At 47.5% G+C, this 25,160-nt stretch overlaps 1 protein-coding gene across 1 annotated transcript in view; it reads left to right on the top strand.

The window, feature by feature from the left end:
- The window catches only part of ADAMTS17 (ADAM metallopeptidase with thrombospondin type 1 motif 17), a gene marked incomplete at its 5' end in the record, with an annotated part of 251,800 nt that overhangs the window by 144,892 nt on the left and 81,748 nt on the right, over positions 1-25,160 (top strand). Inside the window, 2 exons of the mRNA XM_006020100.3 lie at positions 2,747-2,874; positions 22,282-22,402. Of these exons, the coding sequence (XP_006020162.1) occupies positions 2,747-2,874; positions 22,282-22,402 (249 nt within the window). The remainder of the gene's footprint in view (positions 1-2,746; positions 2,875-22,281; positions 22,403-25,160) is intronic.

Here is a 25,160-nt window from a genome sequence, read left to right as displayed (position 1 = left end):
AGTCCCAGAGCCTTCTGCTGTCCCGCAGCCGAACGGGGCCTTTTCCCTGCTTTGTTCCACGTACATGCTCAGGGTTGCATGCCGGTCGCCATCCGGGACTCTTCCAGGGCTGCGAAGGCTGCTAGAGACATGTTCCCCCAATGGCTGCTTCTTCCGTCAGGTTGGTTCCAGAAAGGTATTGAGGCGGTTTGTGACTCCAAGGAACGTCAGTTTGGTTTTCCCAGCTGTATGGCTCTTGTTGCCGAGTTTTACGGAACAATACTCTCTCCTTTTCCGCCTCTATGAATTTAGCTGATTTTGCTTTGCTGGGGGCTACAGTGCAACTTCTTCCAGTCTCCTGCCCCTCTGTCCTTGAGCTCTGGATCTCTCCATGTTTATTGCCCCGGCCCACCCCACTTTCATGCAATGCATAGTCTAGCAAGTGAAGCAACTCATGTTCCAGTACCTCCCAATCACTTCAGTGTGCACCAAGTTTGGAAATGGTTATTCAGACTCAAACCTCCTTGCTCTCTGCTTGGTCCAGACAGTACAGCTGTCCTAAGAAAGCAGACTTTGTGTTGTATTTGGCTTGCAGGCCCTTCTACCTTCTCACAGACCTCTCAGGAGGTTCAGATAGACAACTTCCCCTTCCAGAGGTCCATCCATGGGTCTGTCCGACCTCAGCAGTGTTCTTCGCACAACCAGGAGGTGGAACTTCATACAAGACCAATTCCCACCTCTCAGCTGTTGTCAGCTATCAGTCATTCCCTTCTCTTCGAGAACAGCATTGATCCAGCAGCTTTGATCTCTCGCTTCCTTCCTTCCCCTCTGTCCCATGTACATCTTGCCTCCTGCAGCATCATGTAAAAGTGAGAACTGGTCAATTCGACTGCAAAAGGTGGACAACCCCCAGTTCTCCATCCCGCTTCTACCCAGCAAAATCAGCTGCTCTGTATCATGAAATCCAATCCGTTCTGCTCGTGATACGTGCCTTACCTAGGGAACTCCTTACTGTCATGATGGTTGTGTACTCCGGAGCACTCCTAGCTCTTAAGATGCTTCATGTACTAACTGTTATTTCCCCCAAACTTCTGCATATAACAGGCTCCATTAAGACTTTGTAAATAGGTCAAAACGATCCCTGGTGTAGCTCTGTTACCCCTCGGTGGAGTGACAGGAGGGCTAGACTGGGTCCAGGGTCCCCCACAATTGATAGTTTACTAGTGATTGCTGCCCTAGTCAGAGCTTCATATTTATGTCTTCTCCGGCAGGACAGTGCACTCCAGATGCCAGGCAGGGTTCATCCCAGTGCACAGACACCCTGCTGGAACGCAGACCCAGCGGTGACTCAGAGCATACCATGCTGTTCATTGATTCCCCAGTGGGGCTTCTGCAGAACCTGGGGTGATGCTGCCTCACCAGCTGGAAAGTCTGGTTCTCATTTAACTGGTGTTAATGGGGTAACACAAGATCATCTGAGCTCGTTGCACATTAGGGATTTCTTCACTCTTTTTTTTAATATAGATATTTAAAAAAAATTCCCTCTGTGGAACATGCCATCATCCATAATCCACACCCCCCACCGAACATTTCACAATCTGTTTTCATGGAAGGAAAATACTGGTAACATCTGTTTGTTTGTGTGGCCCATCTCTATGCTGTCTGAGCCTCCTAACGAGCTCCGACTCATCGCTTCCCAAAGAGTGCAACTCCAATGCACACTCCTTGCAACTCTTTTGGAGATTGGCAGTTCCTTGTGCTTTGAATGTTGACTTCACTGAGATCCCATCGTCATTGTCCCGTCTGTGACAGCATCGTTGCCATCACTGTTGAATTTTTGGGCTGTCGGAAAATGCTTTTGGCTTCCCTTTTTTTAAGAGACACGTCTTGCTCGCAAAATCCCAGTGCCCCTTGGTGACGTGAACACAGATCCCACCAAGATGACAGAAACGCCTGTTAGGTGACATTTCCAGACTAGCTTTTGGGAAACTTAAACCCTTCATGCTGGGCTGATGTTTTCATGCTCCTCTTATCTTACTGCTCCCAGTGCCACATCAGCATTGCTTCTGAGAAGTGTGAGCAGCCAGCCTGGTCATGTGAACCTTTTTTGCCCTATATACAGTCCAGATCTGTGCACAGATCTGTGCATCTATGCACAGAGGTGCATATATACTGCACTGTTCTGATTATGGGTTGACCTTGGATAAAAATCAGGCTCACATTTTCAGGTTCAGTTGCAGGGAAAAACACCTTTTTCCTTGAAAAAAGTTGATAACTGCTGATAAAGACCTTTCAGCGTATGTTGCCTTCCTGAACTCCCACAAGGGAATCCAGTAACCAAAGAAAGGACCCGAAGGGCTAAATGCACTAAAAATACTAAAATAAAAACTGCAATGAAAAAGTGTTTTTGAACTAACCAAAGTAGTGTAAGTATAAAAGGCAAGGCTGCCAGGGGCCCGATTGCAGGTTGACCTCACTTATAAACCAAGTGCAATTTTCTTGGTTCTTTTGGAATGAAGAAACGGGTAGACTTATAATGAGAACAATCCCGTAATTAGACCTGGCCCTAGCAGTTCTTAATGGACACTGTTAGATGTTACTACTCAGTGGAGTCTTATAAAATAAATGATTCTTTCAGTTCTAAAATAACACAGTTGTTGTAAAATAACAAGTGCCACCCGTGATCCAGTCCATCAGATGTCCTAGTGCTCTGTCTGTGCGTCGTGGGTGCTGTGGAGTAAGGTGCTGCTCTTGTATATTTTTTCAGATAAGCCGTGTGAACTTTTCTGCTCTCCGCTGGGAAAGGAGTCCCCCGTGCTGGTGGCCGACAGGGTTCTGGACGGCACGCCCTGCGGGCCTTACGAGACAGACCTCTGCGTTCATGGCAAGTGCCAGGTGGAGTAACTTTCTGTTGTTTTTTCTGGGTTGCTTTAGGCTCTCTGAGCTGTAAATAAAGAGCATGGAGGGTGGCTGTCAGACCGCCCACGAAATAACTCGCTTGAAAACCACTGCAGGAGTTTCTTGTGTTTTGGTTAAAGAAATAGGACAAATGCCTGAGATATAAGAACATATTACTGAACAGCTGGAGGTGTTTAATGATGTGATGCTCTCCCGTGTGGTAATCCAGCCATTCGGGTTTGAAGGGACCTACGGGGGCTCATGTGGTCTATTTAGCTCCTGCATTTTCCTCCTTGCGGGGGCTGTCCATTGGAGGAATGTTGCATGCTGTTTGCTAGATCAAACTGCCCACTAGCTCATTATAAATGTTGCATTATCAGCACCCTAGCCTGTCTAGATATTTCCAAAAATACAGGGATGGTTTTGTAAAGCCGCAAATGATGCAAGCATCAGTCTCCAGGAACAAGTCCTGCTGGAGAAAACTGAGTGCAAAAAGACTGGGAGGGAAAAATCCTCAGCCCCTTCCTGTGTTTCTGGGGTGGCTTACTCTGTGGAGTGGGTGGTTCTGCCAGGTGCTGGCGAAGAGATAGGTAAAGCTCATTTCTCCTGTCTAGTATGACTTGGCAGGGATCAGCCTTACTGGCCAGGCTGTGAACACACCGTTCAGAATACTTCGTGGTGTGATGTACGTCATGATTTGAAGCATGCATTCAGTAGGAGGCGAAGACTGATGAAGACTCATCTAAGCTCTGCCTATTCACTCAGCTTTCAGCATCTCATGCAGCAGTTCAGAATATGACCATCCGCTCCCTTCGGGCTCTTCCAGCTTGACCTCCTCTCCATGGGTTGTAGCTTTCCCGCCTGACATCTTTGGGCAGCGAGTGATGGGATCTCTCTAGCCAGCCATGTAGCTTTTTGGAGTGTGATACCTTTTCTCCTTTTCTCTCGTATTTTGATGAGTAGCGAAATGGTTAACAATGCTACCTTTCATCATGGGGATCCGAATGGAGCCATTCCCACCCCTCAGAGCAGTGCTTCCCAAACTGGTCCTCAGCATAACCCCATTCATGGCCCCTCACTCCCAGCCTACAGCCCTCCCACTCCCATGACCCCATCCACTGATGTTGCGACCCCATAGTTTGGGAACCGCTGCCTTAGAGTGATTGTTTCTGGCTCTCGGCAATCTCAGGTGGGAACACCGGTTACGCCCATTTCAAATTTGCTGCAGAACCTTTTATTCTTTCTTTTTTTAATTGAAAGCGAGGTTTTTGAAGGACAAGAATGGGGCAGGGAAAGGGGCCAGTGCACCGTTCCACTACACACCAGCAACCTTCCAGACCTCATGCGAGTACATACCACAATAGCTTCAGTGGTCGTCTGTGCGAGTCCTCCAGCAGGGTAGACACTTGGGACTTCTCTGTCTGGCCCACACGTGGATATGAGAGTGTGTTCAGGACTTGCTCCACAAAAATTAGAGTTGCAAAAGATCTGTTGAGTCATCCAGCCCAGCCTTGCCAATCCTGGGTTGGTCCCTTCTGTTCTTTCTCCAGATTCGTAAAGGTGCCAAGCGATGGGGCTTGCTGGTTTCCCCCAGACAGACTATTCCTCAGTCTAACACATCTGTCAGGCCATCTCTCCCAAAGTTTATCCTGCCATCTCCATTGATTTCAGTGGAACAGGGCTGATTTTTCACCAGCTGGGTGTCTGGCACAGTAAATTTAGCAAGAATCCTAATCGCTGTCATATATTTCTTAGAGTAGGCAGGGTTAGGGCCTCATAGCTGGCACGTCCTAGCTCAGCTCGTCCCAGAGGAGAAATAGTTGTCCAGTGGCTTCTGCTTTCTCTGTCGTGGTTCGACAGTGTCGTGTGGGGAGCACATGCAGGGAAGTAAATGGGAGGCTTTACTCCCACAGAGGTGCACATGTATTAGAGGCTTTGTATGCTTAAGATGTCCCCATTATAAATAGCGCAGTAGGATGTGTGCAAACCTTGATCCAACTTAGCTGTGCAGTGGTGCAACAAATGTTTCCTGCTACACAGCCCTGGAGGGACGCACTTTCTTCAGCTCTTCTAATTTACACCAACCACGCATCAGGGGTAGGAGCTTACTAGGGAGTGAGGCACAAGAGTTAACATGAGGAGCCCTACACATGGGCAGGCTCATGGTACATCCTGGTGATATATTTGATCTCCTATTTAAAGAAATGCCACTAATGACCTTTCCTAGCAAGACCAGCTGTGCCCCTCACTGCCGCACGCCAAGGATCATCAGGCCAAGCGACCCAGTGGACTACAAGGCAGATATTATAGCAGTGTGTGCTTTCTTCCTCCAGTGAGCAGTAGTAGTCAGCACCCCTTTCTGAGCACGGTGCTTTGGAGATGCATCGTGAAAAGCAAAGCATTGCTTTAACTCGGGGGCAGCTGCCTTCAACCGCGCGGAGAGGTGATGACAGCTGCAGAACATCCAGTCCATTTGCACCTGGCTACAGAGAAAATGCAAAATGATCGATTCAAGCCGGGAAGATTTTAAAGCCTTCTGAACTCATTTATAATGGTCTTCGGCTGTACGAACAGTTTAGCATGAGAAATCACTGTACTGCATCCTGCCCTGAGCAGACTCCTCTAGCTAGCTGCCTGACAAATCAGTTTAACATGCGTATTCATTGAATTACCTTTCTCTCCGGGTCATGCACTACGTAGACAAAGCCTGGTAACAAGCGGAGCAGGGGAACTTGTGAGGGAAATAAGTGGTGAAATGGGAGGGATGGAGGGGTGACAGAGATTTGTTTTTCTTCTTGTGTCATCCCTCCGCAGCAAGTAGCTAGAGGAGGCAGTGATGACACATTTCCAGGGCAAGAGACGTTTTCAGAAACCATTGCCTGCAAACACAGGCCAGGGATTCCAACAAGCAGCCCCTTTCCTGCAGCTGTAGATTCGTCCAAACCCATCTCCCGTTTCCTGACTGTAAAATGAATGCGGAGAAGGTTAGCAAGGAGAGCGATGTGCTTGCTAGGAAGGGGTCCTGGGGAAGGGGAAAGAGAAACCTCATCCAAAGCCTCTCAAAATATCCTAGCCCTCATCAGGAGCCAGATCAGGAAAAGCTGTTCTCATTTACATTGGACAGATGCATTGAACTTCAAACTTCACTCAAGGGTTGCAAGCTGGACTCAGATCTAAACAGTGCAAGAGGAGCCTTTTTCTTATTTGGTTTCACCTCACTGGAAATGAAGTTTTCATGGACGAACAGCACTGCCGGCAACGCCACAGTGTTCACTACCTGTAACTGTGGGCAGCGATGTACTAATCAGGCCCCATGGTAATCGAGTAGAAGCATCTAGAGCTGGAGAGATGCAAGTAAGGCATGTTGCCCTGCTGTACGCCGGTCAGTACTGGCTTCTGGAGCCGATGATATAAATGGAGTGGGTGAGACCAGAACGACGTGAGCCTGGGGTTCTCGTGCTTGGCTTCAGGATGTATGTCCAGGATCTGTACACCTGCTGGAGGCCTTCCCACTTCCCAGACATGGGTTTGATGCCATCCTTCTAAGTAGTTTTTCAGCAGACAGGTGAGGCGGCCACTGGGGCCTGGCCATACCGGCTTCAGCATTGGCTTCTTTGATGGCAAACCATGGATACAGGCCCAGCAGACGTGTTACCCATCCTCTCTGCTTCTGTTCCCCTGCCATCCCACTTGCTCCCTTTGCTCTGCCCACATCATTCGTCTTTCTGCTTCTGCTCCCTTTTTGACTCTTGCCTTGATGCTTTCCTCCTTGTTGCTTTCCATTCCTGAAAAATTCTCCAGCTTGTTTTCTGCAAAGCAACATCCCCTTTGTCTTTCAGATCCCTTCCATAAAACTCACCTTCTCGAGCAGTCCTACTTCCTTCCTCTCCCCAGTGATGAGGACCCACAGCTTTTCCCAAAGCAATGCCCCTTGCACTGCATTTGTCTCGCCTTAGGTAGATTCTTATACATTCATCAGGACAAAAACCGGGACTTGAGTATGGCTTTCAGTAACACAGAGCGACTTGGGAGTCTCTGCATCGGTTTCAAAAGGGCGTGTAGGCACTTAGGACCTACATGTCACTATGAGTCAATGGGATTTAGGCTCCAACATGTCTTAGTTCTTGAAAACAGCATCTACATCACTTTGGCCTTTTTTTTTTTTTTTACAATTTTACTCCATATATCTGGAGCAAATCTTACACAGATTTATCCCATCCTTAGCAAAACTCTTCAGTTTCAGCTATATAAATACAGATGAGAGTTTGCCTGCATTAGGACTAACTACAAAGTTAGGAAGAAAGAGGCTCAAGAGTTGGGCTGAATGCTGAAAAAAACAGTATAAAGTTGCACCTTTTCTGAAAGTGCTATTGTAGTAATAATGCATTTTCACTAGCAACATTCCTTGAGCAGGCTAGAAACATTGTTCGGCGTGCCTACGTGGAGTTGAGATTTGCTGCTTGAAAACATATTCAGCCCTCCGTTAAGTAAAATTCCTTGTGTTACGATGTTCTTGAGGTGCTGCAAATCTCTACAGTCTGGTTATCAGCAGTCTCTTGAGCCTGAGTTGAAGAATACAATTAGTGTAAAATGGGACACTTTGCACCCTGTAGCTACCGCCCCATCTTACCTGGATTTGGCTGTTAGGCAAGTCAGGGCTGTGATGGAGATCTGTGCATAAGAGGGTATCCAAATCTTGGATTGCTTTTAAGAAGTGACAGACCTACAGTGAAGGGTTCATGTGTGGTGGTCCCCGAACTTCTTGGCCCTGAAGGTGAAGGTTGCCTATGGTACGTTTCTTTGTTGGGAGTCTGCTAGGGGAGCTCTGCAATTTTTGAAGCATTCCAGTTTCTTGCTGTGTTGGTGCTGCTGGTGTTAGTACAGTATTAATAGCAGAAGCACTGTTAGAAAAAGCATTGTGAGAAAAGGAGCTGCTAGTCATCTAGCTGCTCCCAGTCACGTGGTACTCCCTGATTAGTAAATCCGTGCAAGGCTGAGGCTCTGAACACAGCGGCAGAACTTGCCAACTAGGGCTGGATATTGTACTCCAGGATATTTTATAAGGCCATTTTGAAAACAGTATCCTGTACAGTGGAATATGGCTGCAGACCAAAGGCAGCTTTTCCTGAGATTTAACAATTTACGACTTGAGGATATTTGGACTTTTTCCACAGCCTTCTCATAAATTTGTTGCCATATCGTGGCTACTCTTAAGCTGCTGGCAAACAAACACTATATGCATTGATAATACATTGCAGATCGTGCTGTCTTGGGGTAGCGAAAGCATTACGGGAGGAGTTCCTTCAAACAGTTCATGTCAGAGTGAGTTAAAGGCCAGTGTAAATCTCACAATAGTAGATGCAGTTTCAATAGGTGGAGGTGAGCACAAAGGCTGTGTGCAAAACAACCAGGTGCCTGAACAACCTGGTGATCGCTGAGTGAACGATGTTCCCGTGTTTTGCCGGATTTATAGCCTGTACAGTTATTTACTTCACTTTGCATTGCATTTTATAACACCACATATAACGTCTGTATGGGGCACTGTAGTGCTGCAGGGGGTGTCTCAGTCCTCCAGCATCCCACAGTGCTTTGCTTCCCCTCTTCCCCCCACTCAGAGGGGGAAGGATGGAGAGCTGGTTGGACAGTCACTGAGTGCTGCCAGGGGTTTACAGCCTGCTGTGGAGGGGAGGGGATGTGGACACTAAGTCGACCTTCCCGCTCCCAGTGGGAGTGGGAAGGTCGACTTAGTGTCCACATCCCCGGGCTGCAAACCCCTCCTGATAGCCCCCCCATGCCTTTAGGGTGCTTTGGAGTACTCCAGTTAGGCTCAGCAAGTCTGTGCCCGTAGCACGACATTTTTGTAGCACTTCAAGGTACTGAGGCATTTGCAACACTATAAATGTAACGTCTGTCCACAGCCTCAGTTTAACTTGGAAAGAGCATGTAGTGTGAAGACGATAACCATTTGTCTAGAATATCTATCTTGGATGCTTTTATTCTTTTTCCTTTAGAACCATGGAGCTAATCTTGCTAAGTAGCCATCTTGCAGCCAAAGGCTGCTCCTGAAGACAGGAGTGTTGACCACCCAGAGGAAGGTCTGGGGAGCTTGTTTTGCCAAAACCAAGTGCTCAAGAGAAGAAGTTTAAATCAATTGTAATAGTGATGTTAATATTGCAGTGCAAACCATAAATAAATGGTAGGACAACACAAGTAAAGCCTTTCAAACCAAGCAACCAAACATTCATTCTTGACAGACCGTTTAATATTTGAAATAGAAAAAGATTCATCTCATAGTATGTTCTAAAGTCTTCAACGCCTCTAACAGGCTGTTCGGGAACAGGCCGTCGTACTTAAGTCTGAAAATTCATGTTTTAAAGAAGGACTTATCTTAATTCATCTGTAGATGGGCTATTCAACAAGAACTGTAGTTCAAGGCTGAAGAATGCAGATGCTGAGGGGAACCTGGATTTTTATTCTCAATTACACAGCTCAGTGTTAAAAATTTGCTAAATAAGGCTAGAAAATACATAAATATACCTAATAGGTATATCCTGATTAATATTAACTCATCTGTTATTGTCCTTTATAGAAACTATGACATGAGCTAAACCAGATCTGAGTGGCATAAAGCCACTGAACAAAGTCGAAGTGATCTTTAGCTGTTTTCTTCTGACCTGTCTTCCTTGCACCTTCTAACCTCTGACACTCTCCCATTTGCTCATTTTATTTGCTTCCTCTTCTCTTACCCAAACTCTTGCCCATAGCCACTGTCAAGCAGCTGAGGGCCTACTGCAGTCTACAGGAGGACATCGAGATAAACAGACCCTAAGGCAAAGCTCTGGTCAAATTAATCAGTAGTAACTATTGGCACTCGGACCTCCGTGAGCAGGTGGGCAGTATGAACACACAAAATGTACGGCAGGAGGGGTATACCTGACAGTACATCTCATTCAGAACAAGATAGGCATTGTCTGCTGCCAGCTCTGAATGAGGATCCCTGACTGAAGAAAACTCAAGGTTCAAAAAACAATAATGACCTGCCTGGAGTAGCATGGAGCAGCATTTACCTTTGCTGTTGACTTTCATAGCATTTCTTTTGGAAGCAGGAGGCGTAGCCGCTTTCAAATGAACGGTGTGAGTAGCATCCTCAAGGTGACTCTCATTCACAAATCCCAGGAGATGCCCGTGCCCAACGGCTGGCCACCATACTTCTAGCAAAGCAAGGTGACTTCTCTTAACCTGTGATCTCACTTCAGCTGCTCACACGGGTACATTCCTGTTAACGTGCTCTGCCCCTTGAGAGGTGAATGGACACTGGCTATTACAGACAAAAGTTGGCAGTGCAACTGGATCTGTCATAACCAGCAGGCTCCATACATGATTAATTTGCAGAATGGCACATGTTGCATCAATATTTAGATTTGATCCAGCGGGACAGCTAGTTGAGCTCAGCGTATGGGAAGCATTACAGTTTTGTGAACATAGTGTCAGGCCTGACATGGGCTGGATGTAGATAACTATAATAATTGCAATTATATGGTAAAACGTACACATACACGCAGGCTGCACTAGTTGAGTCTCTTGCAAAGCCTTCCAAAACACTAATGAAAACATCGTTAAACAAACACCCAAACAATATGAAAAGCCATTGATGCATATGAGAAGGCAAACAATGTGCATTTTAAAGAAGAAGTGCGCAGCAGTGGCTGAAACTAAAAACGAGAGGTAGTTAGCCATGTTAGTCTGAAGTCAGGCAGAAGGCAGGGTAGAGGCTCACCTTACAGACTGTCTAAGATATATATATGGGGTCAGGCTAGATGATGGGGTCAGGCTAGATGATCTGTTCAGGTCCCTCCTGACCCTAGCTACTATGAAACTATATAGAGCACAAGCTTTCATGAACTTGAGATCACAGCATCTGCTGTGCTGTAGAAAGCTCGTGCTCTCTCTATATATTATGTCTTATTTAGTTAGTCTATAATATCACCCAACGATTAGTATTGTCAGATGTTTAATTATTCAGTAAAGGGAGACAGAGAGGGAAGGAGACTCATTTAGTAAAGGCATAATCACCTGCCAACTGAAGGGGCATGGATAACTCCAGAGGTGGGAAGAAGTAGTGCATGGGCCCCACTTACACGAGATGCCTTAAGAAGCTGTTCCCCTACTGAGATTTTCACTTTAAATTGCAAGGCAGACACCGACAGGGTCAGAGAACCTCCTTGGATTTGAAATCATTGGACCTTTCATCAGAGCGATGCTTGGTGATGTGTGTTGAAAACAACACTGCAGCTGCACCACTGGCAGTCAGCGAGGGATATGGGTAGGAGTCAGAGCAGTCAAGCATAATCCAGTCTCGCACTCCAAGGCAATCCTGCACTGCAGTGTCTGAGCTGGAATGAGACCACACATTAAAATCCCCAGGATGGGGGCGGGGGTCTGGAGGGCTCCACGAGCAGTGTTGACACCAGAGAATGCAGCCAAGAAGTCCCCTACACCATGCCGTGGTGTGCTTGCGCCAATGCTGCTACATTTTTTGGTCCTCTTGTAGCTGCACAGAAGACAGCCAGGGGCCTGGATGCACACTTCTCCTGAGTGCATCGTCTTGCCCACTGCAACCAAGACAATTAAAAAAACCAAGATACTTCCCTTCCTTGTCGGTCAGCTTGGGGCTGGTGGAGCCTCCAGCCAGACAGACGTGGACTTGACTCATGTGTGCAGTCTGGTGACTAGCAGGAGACATGTCATTCATAATTGCATCAGGAACCTGCTGATTCATTTGAACAAATTCTTGGCCTTCACCTAGGTCCCCAGTTTATCCTTCCTCACCCTCCTGCCTACTCGTTACAATCCCACCACACCTACCAGTGCACTGAACTGGAAAGGGAATGGGTACTAGAAAAATCAATCAAAAAGAGCCAAAGTGTACAGTTCTATTGGATCCCTTATCTAATTCATTTCTGGGCTAGTTGGCTGGTAAATGCTCTGCCAGTGATATCTCTGGTACCTTTGGAGTCTCAGCACCCTCACTCTGCACCAACATGTAGCCCTGACACAAGACCACTTGAGCTGATGACCCTAATCATGCTATCATATGAATCCGTGCTGGAGTTTCTAGCCTAGTGGTTCTCCACCTTTTTAGACTCAAGGCACCCCTTGGAAAATACCAGGCCTTAGGTTTCCCTTGTTTTTTAACTATAGAAAAATAGTAATGCAATTCTTCTGTTGCAAAGAACACAGAAAGACCACAACAGGACAGACTGTTTTTAACACTATGAGTTCCTGTTTGAAATATCTCGATGCATCTTGTGAATCAGGTTTGCACACCTAACAGTGCTAACATTGCATTGCACCCTGCAGCACCCTTGAAAAGATCTCAAGCACCCCCAGGTGCCACAACCCCCTGGTTGAGAGTCACTGTTCTAGCCTGTAGCTGTGTCCTTCAAAATCATCTTACACGGGAGTATTGTCAACGGTCAAGAGCTCAGGTCTGCAAGCACTGCTACAAGACGCTCTCCTCCTATGGAAAGAATCTGCAATTCTGCAAATACCACTGGAAGCTTCTCTTATGAATAGCAACATTTTTGCTTTTCTCCTTTCTTTTCATTAAGAGTGGGATTTTCAAAAGGATCTCAGGACCTTAGAAGTGGCATCCTGGTGAGTCAGTGTGAGTTGTGCTTCTAAATCACCTAGCCACATTAGGAAATCCTTCCCTAAACCCTTAACATTGTTTTATAAAGTAGCATTATTAAGTGCTCTTTTATTTAAGGGGGAAAAAATCAGGCCTGGGGAAGAGAAAGCTAGCAATGAGGACTCTCATCTTTGTACCCATGGGAGCAAAATGCTTCCATCTTTAATTCCCAAACCCTGGATTGCCAAAGACCCTTGGTACTGCTGAATGACCAACTTCCTCAGAGCTGCAAGAAGTTAGGGCAGGACTTTGCCTCCTCTTCCTACAGGCCAGTGCTGGGGGAGCGCTCAGCCGGCCCCTAGGAGCATGGGTGTCATGACAGGTAATGATTCTGTTTGGGACCTTTCCAGTAGCAAAGTGATGGTGGGTTTGTGCTTTACTCATAACTGAGAGGCAAAAACCCCATGGCATGGCACTCTGTATCGACTTTGCAATTTTATGGTGGGTTGAAATGAAATGAGACCTATATGGCTTACTAGTCAAGAGGTGCCAGTGTAGCCACACCAAAGTGAGGCAGCCAGCATGTGATGAAATGGCTTATCTGATACCCCGATAACCATGCTCGTTCTGTTGGAGCGCATCCTGAGCCTCCTTGGATGTAAGTGATAGCATGTATCATGTGTGTAATACTGCAAAGCAGCGACTGGCCATATCTGTACCATGGGTTTTTGTACCTTGCAAACAAACTCGTGCTATAAAAATGTGGCTACAAAGCCTGGGAATGGGCTCAGCCCACCTGGTAGCTTGTTGATCATACCCCAGTGATGGAGCTTGCAAGAGCATTTGGTGTGGACCTAACCCTATCTCTTGTGAAACCACTGGTTAAATTCCCAGATGCCCAAATGGATCCTGATTCCAAATGTGTGACGCCACTGGAGCCTGGTTACAACAGGACTTCAGCTTTTCCTTGGCATGTCAGTACTTGAAGTTGTCATCCTCGTTGTAAACCCTCATTGGAAAGGTGCTTGATCCCTCCACATCATTCTGGAAAACAAAGTATTTCATCAGCTCTCTCCTAGAAAGCTCTCTAGTGTTTTGCACGTAGTTTGGAAAGCCAAGCTGGAATCGGCATGTCCATGCGAATGTGAATATGCAACTTAGCGCAGAGGGATGTCTGGGAACTACATTTTCACGTCCAGGTATTTGCTTACCACTCGCGGTGAGCCTGATGCACACACACAAGTCGTTCATTAGGTGAAACCTTGGATTGAACATTTGAAAGTTCATCTTACACATTTGTAAAATCGTAAGGCTGAAAGTGACCTCAGGGTTCATCTAGTCCAAGCCCTGGCACACATACAAGATGTGCAGTTCCTACACCATCCCAGAGATGCCTTTTCTTGAAAACCTCCAGGGCTGAAGAGTCTACAATTTCCATTGTCCCACTGGTTTTACAGTGAGGAAGTGGATCTTGTGCTTTAATCTAAATTTGCTTTCCTGCAGTTTAAATCCATTGCTTTGTGATCTGCTCTCTTCAGCAAGGAAGAATGATTGTTCTCCCTTTTTTTTATGTTAGACCTTCAAATATTTGAAAATGATAGCATATCCCCCTAAACATCCTTTTCTCCAAACTAAACATACCTAGAGATCTCTTGACCTTTTCTTGTACGGCTTGCATTCCCGTCCTTGTTGTTCACCTCTAGATCCTCTCCGGTTTCTCTACATTTCAAGAGCGCTCACCCCTGCTCTCCTTATCTTTACCTAGGTGATTATACATTGACCTGGGAGATAAAGGGCTGGGAACAGTAGATCCAGATTAAATTTGGTTCTTATGATGTTGTCAGCTCCCTCCGTTTTGCTTAGCAAGGGATCATCAGTACAATAAAGATAAAGAATAATAGTCACGACTTGCCTCCCACCTCATTGCATCTGAGTAGGAAGGTAGGCAGGCAGATGTTTCCAGCTGTGCTCAAACAAACCCTCACAGATGACATAGTTTCTTGTATTCAGGGACTTCGGGCTGTCCTCTTGCTTTCTGCCAGTAGCAAATTCAGTATCCCTAAATCCTATTTAGCATATGGTGTGAAGTTCAGCCTGAGATGTCTCTAGTTGTGGAGACTCCACAGCTTCCTTTCACACTGTGCTGCATTTCCTGTCGGTAATAGTTGTGGGGACTCCACAATTTCCTTTCATACTGTATTGTATTTCCTGTTGGTAATTTTTTCCCGGCAGTCTTTCGCCCCGCGATTCTTGTTTTGTTTATACTGATTGGCAAAAGCTTCTCTTACAGCCTTCCAAGTATTAGAGGATGGTCATCCTGTCTCCTCATTCATCCCCCTCTAGAGATGGACCTAAATCAAACATTAGATCAAAATACAATACAATTTCAGTAATGTTTGAATCATGAGCTTTAGGGCTAACTGGTGCCATCTGAAATGTGAAGGAGTTTTGTGTCCAAATCCTGTATTCCTTAGACCTGTCTTGATCTGCCATCAATAAGCTGCACTCTCCTAATCTTTCCCCATCAGCCTTTTTTTTTTCCCAAGCCAGCTGTTTATTATTTTAGTTGCTCTGTCCAAAAATCTCTCCAGTTGTCCTCTCTTTCTCTGGTAAGGTGGTGCCCATAAGCCTTGTTCAAAAACAGTATTGTCAGTAATAGTCTTATAAATTCATGTGCCAAAGAAAGTGTTTTCATGCAGAGACAGGAATCCACAGTTTATTTTTAGTGGTAAAATCTCTGCTAATCAGTTGCTAAATGAGAACTCTCATTTCAATTGAAGCTGGTGCAGTTCTCAAGTTCTGGGGGCTGGGGAGCCTTTTGTCCTGGGGTCCTGCAGAGGTACAAGCTCACTTGTACCTGTGAAGGATGAAAGATAAAATGTGCTTATGCCTTTTTAGTTGTGACTCATTCAAGTTAATAGGATTTCACTCCAGGGACAAGCTATATGTTTAAAGGGCTGTACTACTCTTTCTTTTGTCTCCAGTTTTGACTGGTATCAGTCAGAACCACCTCAAACATGACATCTGTTTTTACCCCAAGTCACTTGCCTTTTCTGCCGTGAGTTTTCCCATGGTCAAAGATTTGCCCGAAACTTAGTACCGATAGTAATGTACGTCCCAGTACATTAATCTAGTTTTGCTTCATTGAATTCAGTGCAACGTTTCCCAACCTATTCTAGTGTAACTGCAAAAAGAAATCAGGTCAACGGTATCTCGAGGATTTGTTTTTAGATTCTGGAATATCCCTACTGAAAGATGATATCAAAAATGTCTTGAAATTAAAATGTATTTTTGGCAATCCTTTGCAGTCAAGGATGATTGTCTTCCATAATTGTCTTATCTGTATATCTGAAGATGGCTGATGAGGCCTGTCTGGGATCAACAGACTCTACTGCAGCTCGGGCATGTGTTTCCATGTAGACTGGATAGTGGTGGATTCTTGATTTGGTCCGCGAAACACTGTTTCTGCTACTCCCGTTTTTTCATCTCCTGTCGTTGTCATGAGGTTTCAAAGTACTGAGATCCCTACAGCAGACTCTTCCTCCATTGGGGGCGGTCCTGGGCAATAGTCTCCTATGAGATGACATCGATGTCGCATTTTTTTAAAGTTGGCCTTGAGGACGTCCCTGAAGCGTTTTCTGTGTCCTTCTCTTATATGCCTTTGTTGAGCTGGGAGAATAAAATTTGCTTTGGGAGTCTGAGGTCAGACATTCAGATAACATGGCCTGCTGATGTTGGGTGATCATCCTCTCGATACTCACGGTGTTTGCTTGCAGGAGGACACTGACCTTGGTGTGTCTGTCTTCCCACTGGATTCAAAGGATCTTCCGCAGATAGCATGGATGGTACTTCTCCAACAAATTCAGATGTCTCCTGTACGTTGTCCATGTCTCAGCTCCATCTAGCAAGGTGGGGACCATGACTGCTTGATAAACCATGAGTTTGGTTTCAGTCTCTGAAAACCCATTTCTTCAGGCATCCAAAGGCTGCACTTGCACATTTGAGGCAATGTTGGATTTCTTCGTCAAGGTCAGCCTTTGGCAAAAGATGGCTTCTGAGGAACAGGAAATACATGGTGTTCTCCAGGGTCTCACCATGGATCTTGATTACTGGAGCTGGGGACTGTTCATTAGGACCTTAGTCACCTGTATGTTAAGCATCAGTCTCATTTTCTTATATGCTTCGGTAAAAATGTTGACAATTGCCTGAAGGTCGGTTTGCGAGTGAGCACACACTACAGTGTCATCAGCATACTGGAGCTCAATGATTGAGGTCAGGGTGGTCTTGGTTTTGGCTCAGTCGGCTGTAGTTAAATAGCGTACCATCCATTCAGTAGTTTATTTCCATTCTGGCTGGATGCTTGTGGGTGGTCAGATGTAGCGTCGCAGCAAGGAATATTGAGAAGAGTCTTGGAGCGATGGTATAGCCTTGCTTAACTCCCATTTTAACCTCAAAGGGATCTGTGATAGATCCACTTCTGAGAACCACCACTCGCATACCATCGTGGAGCAGGCAGAGATTGGTGACAATTTCAGTGGGCATCCATACTTCAGAAAGATCCTCCCCAGTGCTTCTCAGCTGACAGTGCCACAAGCTTTCAAGATGGCCACATAAAGAGGCTTATATTATTCCCAGCATTTCTCCTGCAGGTGGTGAGCTGTAAAATCGTGTGCCTCTTGATGCCCTAGACCTGGGGTTTTCAACCTTTTTGGATCAGTGTACCCCCAGCGGCCAGACACGGAGCAGCAGGGGGAGGGGGTGGTACGTGGCTGAACACGGAGCGCGTGCAAGCTTCCCTCGCCCCCCATGTCCACCCAAGCAGGTGGTTCCTGTGTGGGATGGTGCATGGTGGCACTCTGTCCCTGCCCACTCGTGCATACCCCCTAGGGCCTTCTCAAGTACCCCCTGGGGTATGTGTACCCCCAGTTGACAACCCCTGCCCTGAACCCATACCGAGATTCCACGAGGAGCTCTTCAGCAAGTAGAAGATGGTTCAGGAGGGTTCACACAATGATCTTTCCTGTGGTGGACAGCAGGGTCATCCCTCTGTAGTTTCCACAGTCAGACTTGTCTCTTTTACTGAAGATTGTCACAACCATGGCATCGCTGGGCACGTCCAGATGAGCATGCATGTGCCTCTTGCAGCATCTATATTGAGTCCATGAGTTTCTGTACCTAGGAGGTTGATGAAGTGCAGTTCTGAGAGTGGGGCATTAAATGGTTTGGAAACCAGAAACCAAAAGGAATTAAGTACAGACGGAGTGAGGAGGGTGGCACGCAGTCTGTCTGCACCTGGAGCTTGGAGAACCCCAGCAGCGGGAGGTTCACCTTCAGGAACACCAACTGCTCCACCAAACCAGGGTCCAAGCAGGTGCGGCGGGGTGTCACAACATCACCATCAATGCTGCATACCCTTTCACGTGGAACACAGGTCGGTGGACAGGACAGGTGTTCCCAGGCAACCATGGCCAGATCCTGCCACATCTGGCTACAGTTTGCCCAGTAGGCCAAGGGGTTGCACAGCAGCAGCTCCACGTCCTCGGCAAAATGGGCAGCTACCAGGGCCTGAGCACTACCTGCCTGATGGTGGGGTCTGATGCCTCTGGACCCCACAGTGGAAGCCATGCCCTTGGCCCACATTGGCAGCATCTGTGGTGGAGGAGGAGACTGGCTGGTGGATGGCGTACTAGCATGGGACAGCGGATCCCCCTCTTCCACATCCCCCCGCCTCCATCCTTCTGCCTTCCTGACTGTGTTCACCAGCACCTCTGTCCAGTAATCCAGGGTTTTGCTACCACATGCGTTCCCCTTCACCTTCGGGTCACACATGGTGGCCAGCACATACTGGACCACAAGGGATCAAGCCGTTTCCTGATGCCCTCCTTCAGCCGCCTCACCAGTGCCTGCACATCTGCAGGCAGTGGCTTGCCCCAGCCAGGAGCACTGATCCCCTGGAAGTTCTCCATTTAGTTCTGAAGTTCCCTTACTACAGGGATCACCTGGCTAAGGAGGGCATCGGCAGTGGTGAGCGTCTCGGTGGCCTCGAGGAAGGGCTTGAGAAACATAAAGATCTGGGAGATGGTATCCACTCAGCTCTGTTAAGGGGGCCGCTGATCCCAACCTCCTTGAACAAGACCATCTCATGGATGACCTTCTGTTGCTCCACCAGCCTCTCAAGCATCAGGTATATGGAGCGCCACCAAGCCTCCACATCCTGCATGATTTTGTGCTGCAGGATGTTCAGCTCTGCCTATTTCTCCTGCAGCATCTTGCCCCTCTTGATGCTCTGGTGGAAGTAGCCTGCCACCTTCCTGCATCTGGAAATGAGCTTGCTGGTGGTGCTGGCGCCGTCACCGGGAGCCCTGTGCCCCTCCAAGATGTCCCTGACAATGAGATGGACCTTGTGTGCCACACAGCAGATGCCAACAAAGTTGGCATCATGGACCGCCTTGACCGTATTGGCCCCATTGTTGGTGACCATGAACCTGCGGGTGAGCTCGCCCTGCCCAACGAGCCACCCCTGCACCAAGTGGTTCATGGCCCCCATGATTGTGGTTCCCGTGTGGGACTCATTGATCACCTGGGCTTGAAGGAGAGCCCACTGACGCCCTGACTGATCGCACCAGTGCCCTGTGAGGAAGAAGTATGCACGATCTCCACCCCAGCTACATCAGGTGTCCGAGGTGAAGTGTAAGGCCACCCGTGGACCTGCCTTGCACAGCCCTCAAGTACTCCCTGCATGCCTCATACAGGGAGGACACAACCGTCGCCGCCTGAGCCCTGGCTGCTCAACAAAGGAGAAGGGCTGGCTATCCAGAGCAAGCATCTCCCCAATGCTCTGGGTGATCTCGCTCACCCTTGCAACGTGCCCCACTTTCTGTCCACCTTTCCTCCACTGTTCCAGTGTGGCCTGCCTCTGCTTCAGGGGGACAGGGGCTTTTGAGCGAGAGGGGGACTTATTTTGGGGCATGCTCCCACTGGTGCCAGGCTGAGGAGGAGCAAGGGCAAGGGAGTGGTGCCTTTGGAGATGTATCAGCTTCCCCGTAGTGCTCATGCATTTCGCTCCCTCGCCCCGGCTGGTTTTGGCTCGGCAGTGCAGGTAGGTAGCATGTGTGGGATCATCTGCGACCTCAAAATGATCCCAGACCACACTACCCCTTTCCTTCTGGGGTGCAGGTGGGGCTCCTGCCTTATCCCCCTCCTCAGTAGGCAGAGACACAACAAGAAGAGGAGCTGAGCCACCTGCCCCCACACCCTCCTCCGCAGTCCCTTCCAGGGAAGGGGACCTGGATCTGGACCACAATCGATATCTAGGGAAGCTTTGAGGGGTGTGGAGCACAAACACTGCTTCCCCGCTCTTTGAGCTGCTCATCTCCTGCTCACTGGGTCTCACCCGGTGCAGCTACATCGACGTTGCATTGCCTCAACTCTCAGGCCACGATTGCAGGGTGGCGCTCTGGGCATTCACTGTTAGGGTTGTGCAGGAGGGTCCTGATGTTCCAGGACCCGAAAACAACCGTGTGTCTTTGCTGGTATTTTTAACCGCAGTAAAGGTGATCCCACTGGATGCAGTTATCCATTCAGGAAGACGGTAGACAGGCTGTGTTTAGGGCACCTTTGCTCACCTCACATAGGGAGGGGGTTAGAAGAGCGGATCCTGAAGAGGGCTGCTCAGTCACAGTTACAGTTGCCAGATCACACTCCTGTCTCGTCCAGATGCTAGACGACCTTCTTGTAACTGCCCCCTTTGCATCAGTTCATAACTAGGAGCTTCCCAAGCCTGCTCCCATTGCCGTTGGCTGGTCACCAAAGGGCTTGAGGGATGTGCTGGAAAATCTATTTTCATGGAAGATGCTTGTGCGTGGCTTCTTTTATCATGAAGAAGCTGCTGCCCATCAGCTTCCACGTGGCTCTTGACAGAACAAGACCTCGATCCAGTGGCAAGGAGACCAAGACAACTGGGGATCTCGTTCCACTGCAGCCTTCATCCACTTTCACAACCGTTGAGACTCCAACATCTTCCTCTGCCTGCTCTGCCATTGAGGACTTGTAGACCTGTGGCTGAGGCCTGAGCAGGCTTATTATAGCGGTGACGTGTACTCACCGTGTTAGTACCATCAAAGGATAGATGTGGCTTTTCAGGAGGGAAAGCATTGCCATCTGCTGTCCTCATCCCATCCTGGTGTTGCTGCTGCTGCTTGGTCCGCGACTGCTTGTTCATCAGAGTTACCCTGCTTGTTTCACAGCTAACCTTCCCTGAAGGTCATCTGCCACATGGATGCGCTGGGTACCATGCCCTGCCCCACAGAAATCTATCTATCTATCTACCTATCTATCTATCTACACATCCGGCGTAGAGATGTACAAAAATGCCATGCTAGCCTAGTATTTACCTAGTATTTACCTAATGTCTTTACAAGTAATGGGCCTTTTTGTCACAATCACTCATGCCAGAAGGAAAATGCAATGAATAGTATAACATTATCTATGGATGGGAGCAAGATTGTGCAGCTTTCCTGTAGTAATCACTTTAGACAGGTCTTGTGACGTTCTGAAAACCCCTGAAGTCAATATGCCTTTTCAAATGAACCATTAAGTTAAATCAGAAAATATCTACAGACAACAATGTCAGAAACAAACACAACGGACACATCCAGAAAATGCCACATGTGCAAACACACAGCAGTTTGCAGGTGCAGTCTAGGTTACTGTGAATTGAACCAACCCCAACATATAAATGCAGGTTTCTGTAATGCTGTTAGTGGGAACTGCTCTAAATTATGGACCTTAGTGCAACCCTCCTGCTCTATTCAGTTAATTTTTCTTTCAGCTGCTCCAAAACTATAAGAGAGGATGACTATTCAAGTCCCCACTGGAGCCTTGATTTCAATAAGCAGGAGATTACAGCCTACACAAAATCTTGAATGGTCTTGCACCCGTGGTTCAGGATGGGTGCTGAGGGTATGTCTCTGAGGTGCGTATCACTGCTTGTTTCCCAGGGGTCCAGAAACAGTTGCTTCACATTTGCAAGGTTCTCTGAAATCCACGGCTGGAAGGTGCTGTAAAAATGCCAAAAGATTTGCGTTCTCTGTTACATTTCGGCAAGTTAGTGTGAATGCATGCAGGGTGTTTTGATGCCTTGCCCACAGTTACATCCAGGGGTGCATCCAGAGGGGATGTGGGGGCACGGTCGCACTCCCTTTCTTTGGCTGTGCTGCATGGCTGGTCATGGTGTGGGGTTTGGCCAGAGTCTCTGCATTCATGCAGCTCCGGAGCTGCCGCTTGTCCCCTCCTTTCCCATCTAGCACTGAACAGCATCTGGTAAGAGCAGACAGCAGCAGTGCTTATCTCTTAGGCTCCAGAGCCATGTGAAAACAGGTCCTGGCTGGACCCCACTGTGACCAGCTGGTGAGCTCAAGGCTGACTGCTCATGCAGACCCTGGCAGGAGCCAGCACTGCCCAGACAGTGAGCTCAGAGCTCTTTCACATGTGCAGCCCGGCCAAGATAGGGTTGTGGGGGGCCCTACCCCCCTCATCCCATTCCTGGATCCACTACTGGTTACATCTTCTATAGCACAGTCATACTGGCAATGAAGCAAGAGTGTTTTGCTGAATAACCAACCCGGTGCCATCCCAGCTGAATGCCTTCCTGACACACAGCCTTCTTTTCCTGTTCAGGTTTGCAATCAAATGTGTATCCGGGGCTCAGCCTGGTTTAGAGACATTTTAGCCTTGCACTCGAAATAATGAGGACCTCTGGTTGTTATCATTAGAAAATCGGCTGCGATGGGATCATCGGTTCAGCCGCCAAAGAGGATCGCTGTGGGATCTGCAGCGGCGATGGCAAAACCTGCAAAGTGGTGAAAGGCGATTTCAATCACACCAAGGGAATGGGTGAGTAGCGTCAAGCCAGATTTCCACAGAGCTGGATGTTCTCCTTAGATCTCACCTGCCTGGCAGCTCGGGGCTAAAGCAAGGTACCCATAACTCCCGTGCGTTAGAGGCGTTGGCTGTTCGTGCCATTCTGCTTCTCCGGACAGTAATGTTGGAGAACCCGAGTCGTGCCTATTACCTCCGTGGCGATTCTGTAATGTTTTTAGGTTGATCTTTCCAACAGCTGGATTTGTGTCGCTGGTATAAATCTGAGAATGAATCAATGTAGAGATGCGTGAGAATAAGCAAATCGTTATGTAAGCTTATTGCTTTATGTCTTTAATTTTAATTAGTAATTTTAGTCATTTTAATGATCTGATAAGAAGAGTTTCTGCCCGGATCCAATCCTGCTGGACATTAAGCTGCTCCCGAGACGGGGACTGGCAGAACGGTACAGGGTGACGCCAGTCGGTGCTATACACATCCTGCAGCTGCTGTGTCCGCGAAGCGCTGCTGTCTGCAGAATCAGCCCCTGTATGGCCTGTGATTGCTCACCAAGCCCTATTCCTGGGACTAAACCCCTGCCCCCTCCTTTCTGTTTCTCAGTAACCAATAGTCACTGTAAGAAGGTTTCCACGTGTGTGATGACAAAGGCAAAGGCTGTTCCCAAGTGTTTCTCATGTAAGGTGCCCAAATGCGTGTAGTGTCAGCGGGCAGATGTTTGGTGTTGGTTTTCTGTCCTCCTCCTCCTCTGGTTGGACTGGGTGTGGACTCTGTAGCATCTGAAAAGCCATGGATAAACTTCAAGGCCTTTTACTGTTCAGCTCAACTTGCTGAATTCAACACAAGGGTCCCTCTCTATATACTGACAGAAACCCAACCATTCATGCATCAAGCATTGCGCCTCTGCCAGCCCGTCTGTAGTGTCTCGGAGGAGTATTTATGGGTTCATTCGGCATGCCTGATGCCTGTCCCCATACAATGCTTTTTCTAAAGACCATCTCTGTCCCTCTGCCGTCATTCCCAAGGATAGGTAGAGCACAGATAAGTGGGACAGGTACCTGGCTAGTGTAAATTTGGAAGCGCAAGGAGCCCTGATGGTTTATCATGATTTTCTTCTTATGACATCCCCATCCAGACTCGGGACCACCCTGGGACTGCTATCCGAGGCACTATTTCTTTTTTCTTGCCTGCATCCGTACTAATTTTCTTGGCCAGGTGAGGCTTTTCATTGTCCCATGACCCAAAAGAGAAGCCAGTTGCTTGTTTGGCTTTAAATTTAAGTCAGCCCTCTAATAGCAGAAAAGAAGCAAATCAGCTCTGCAGATTGCTGGAGCAATAGCTTTTGGGAGAAAACTCCACTTCATCAGTAGCTTCCGGTTTAAATACACCGACAAAAATCCCAGACGTTTTACCAGTATTTACCCTTTGCTGCAGTGCCTCTGAAGAAGAAGAAGAAAAAGGAAATGTGATGAGGCTAGAGTTCTGGAAAGAAGCAGTTTTCTTCTAATCCTGCTAATCACATAAACCTGTGGATACGGAGAGCAGGACAGAAGCACTGAGCACCATGAACAGCTTTGCGGGCTTTTGAGCAGGCAGCGCTTAATAGGAGTCGGCACAGTACCGATGTGAGACTCAATAGCAATGCCAGCAGGCTATGAAATGTATCCATGGCTTCACAAAGAAATGATTGTCATCCAGGCCCTTTGTCCCATGGCTAGAGGTGAACAGTAGTGGATTACTAATTGTTGAGGACTTTTATGAAAATCACTGGCACCACTGACACTAATTAAAAGCCGTGGGGACCGATGATAAGGACAAACATATGCAGCAGCTCTTTTGTTCTGATGGCTATGTCTGCATGATCCTGTAGCAATACGGGTGAGCAAAATTGCCCCAACATTGACCCTGAATAGAGCAAAATTAAAGTTGGAGCAGTTTTGCCACACTTGTATTGCTACAGGGTCATGCAGATGTAACAGCTGCTTCCTACCAGCTTGTATCGACATCCTTTGATAACAATACAGTTAGTACCACTGTCTCTGCTCGGGCCGCCCCTGTCTTTGGCATCTCTCTACAGAGAATGAGACCCGGGGGCGAAGTAGGGAGCCCAGGCTCCATGGCCATCTGCTTTGGATCTCCAGCAAGAGACTTTTTATGATTTGGCTTATAAGGCGGGCATACTGGCTTTGCCCCACCAAACTGTGATATGTATCGAGGGGGGAAGATATGAGGCTTCTTGCCCAGAGATCACCACCTTCAGCCATGGGATAATGTCCCCGTCACCTGAGAGTTTATCTTTCAGTATGATGCAGACTAGCAGACCCATTTGATAGTAGTTCATTGTCACGCTAAAATTCACGCTAACTTTCTTTTCTTTCTGGATATTGTTAACTGCGCCTAACAAAGGGATCTCCTATGTGAGCTTGCTTTCCTCTCACAGATCTCTCCAACTTTCACATGAAGATACAGTAGCCATTGTACGCACATTAATCTGCTTGATGACAAAGCCGTCTCTTTGTTCTGGTGTCTCTCCTAATACAAGTTACACCATATAATTTGTATCTAGGATTCGCTTCAATCACGGCCTTACATTCCTGAGACACTGATGTAATGCAGATTATGCAGAGAGATTGTTGCATGCCAAAATAACTGTTCCTAAGGTGGAGTACAGTACATATAGCTCTATAAATTACCAACTAACGAAGTTCTCCTGTTGTACTTTTGAAGCTTCATCTTGAAAGCCTGAGTTATGGATTGAAATTACTTGAAATGTGGC

This window comes from Alligator sinensis, unplaced genomic scaffold, assembly GCF_000455745.1.
Source record: "Alligator sinensis unplaced genomic scaffold, ASM45574v1 scaffold210_2, whole genome shotgun sequence".
Classification (NCBI taxonomy): Eukaryota; Metazoa; Chordata; order Crocodylia; family Alligatoridae; genus Alligator; species Alligator sinensis.
The sequence above is the reverse complement of the archived record's forward strand: the minus strand, read 5'-3'. Positions and strand labels throughout refer to the sequence as shown.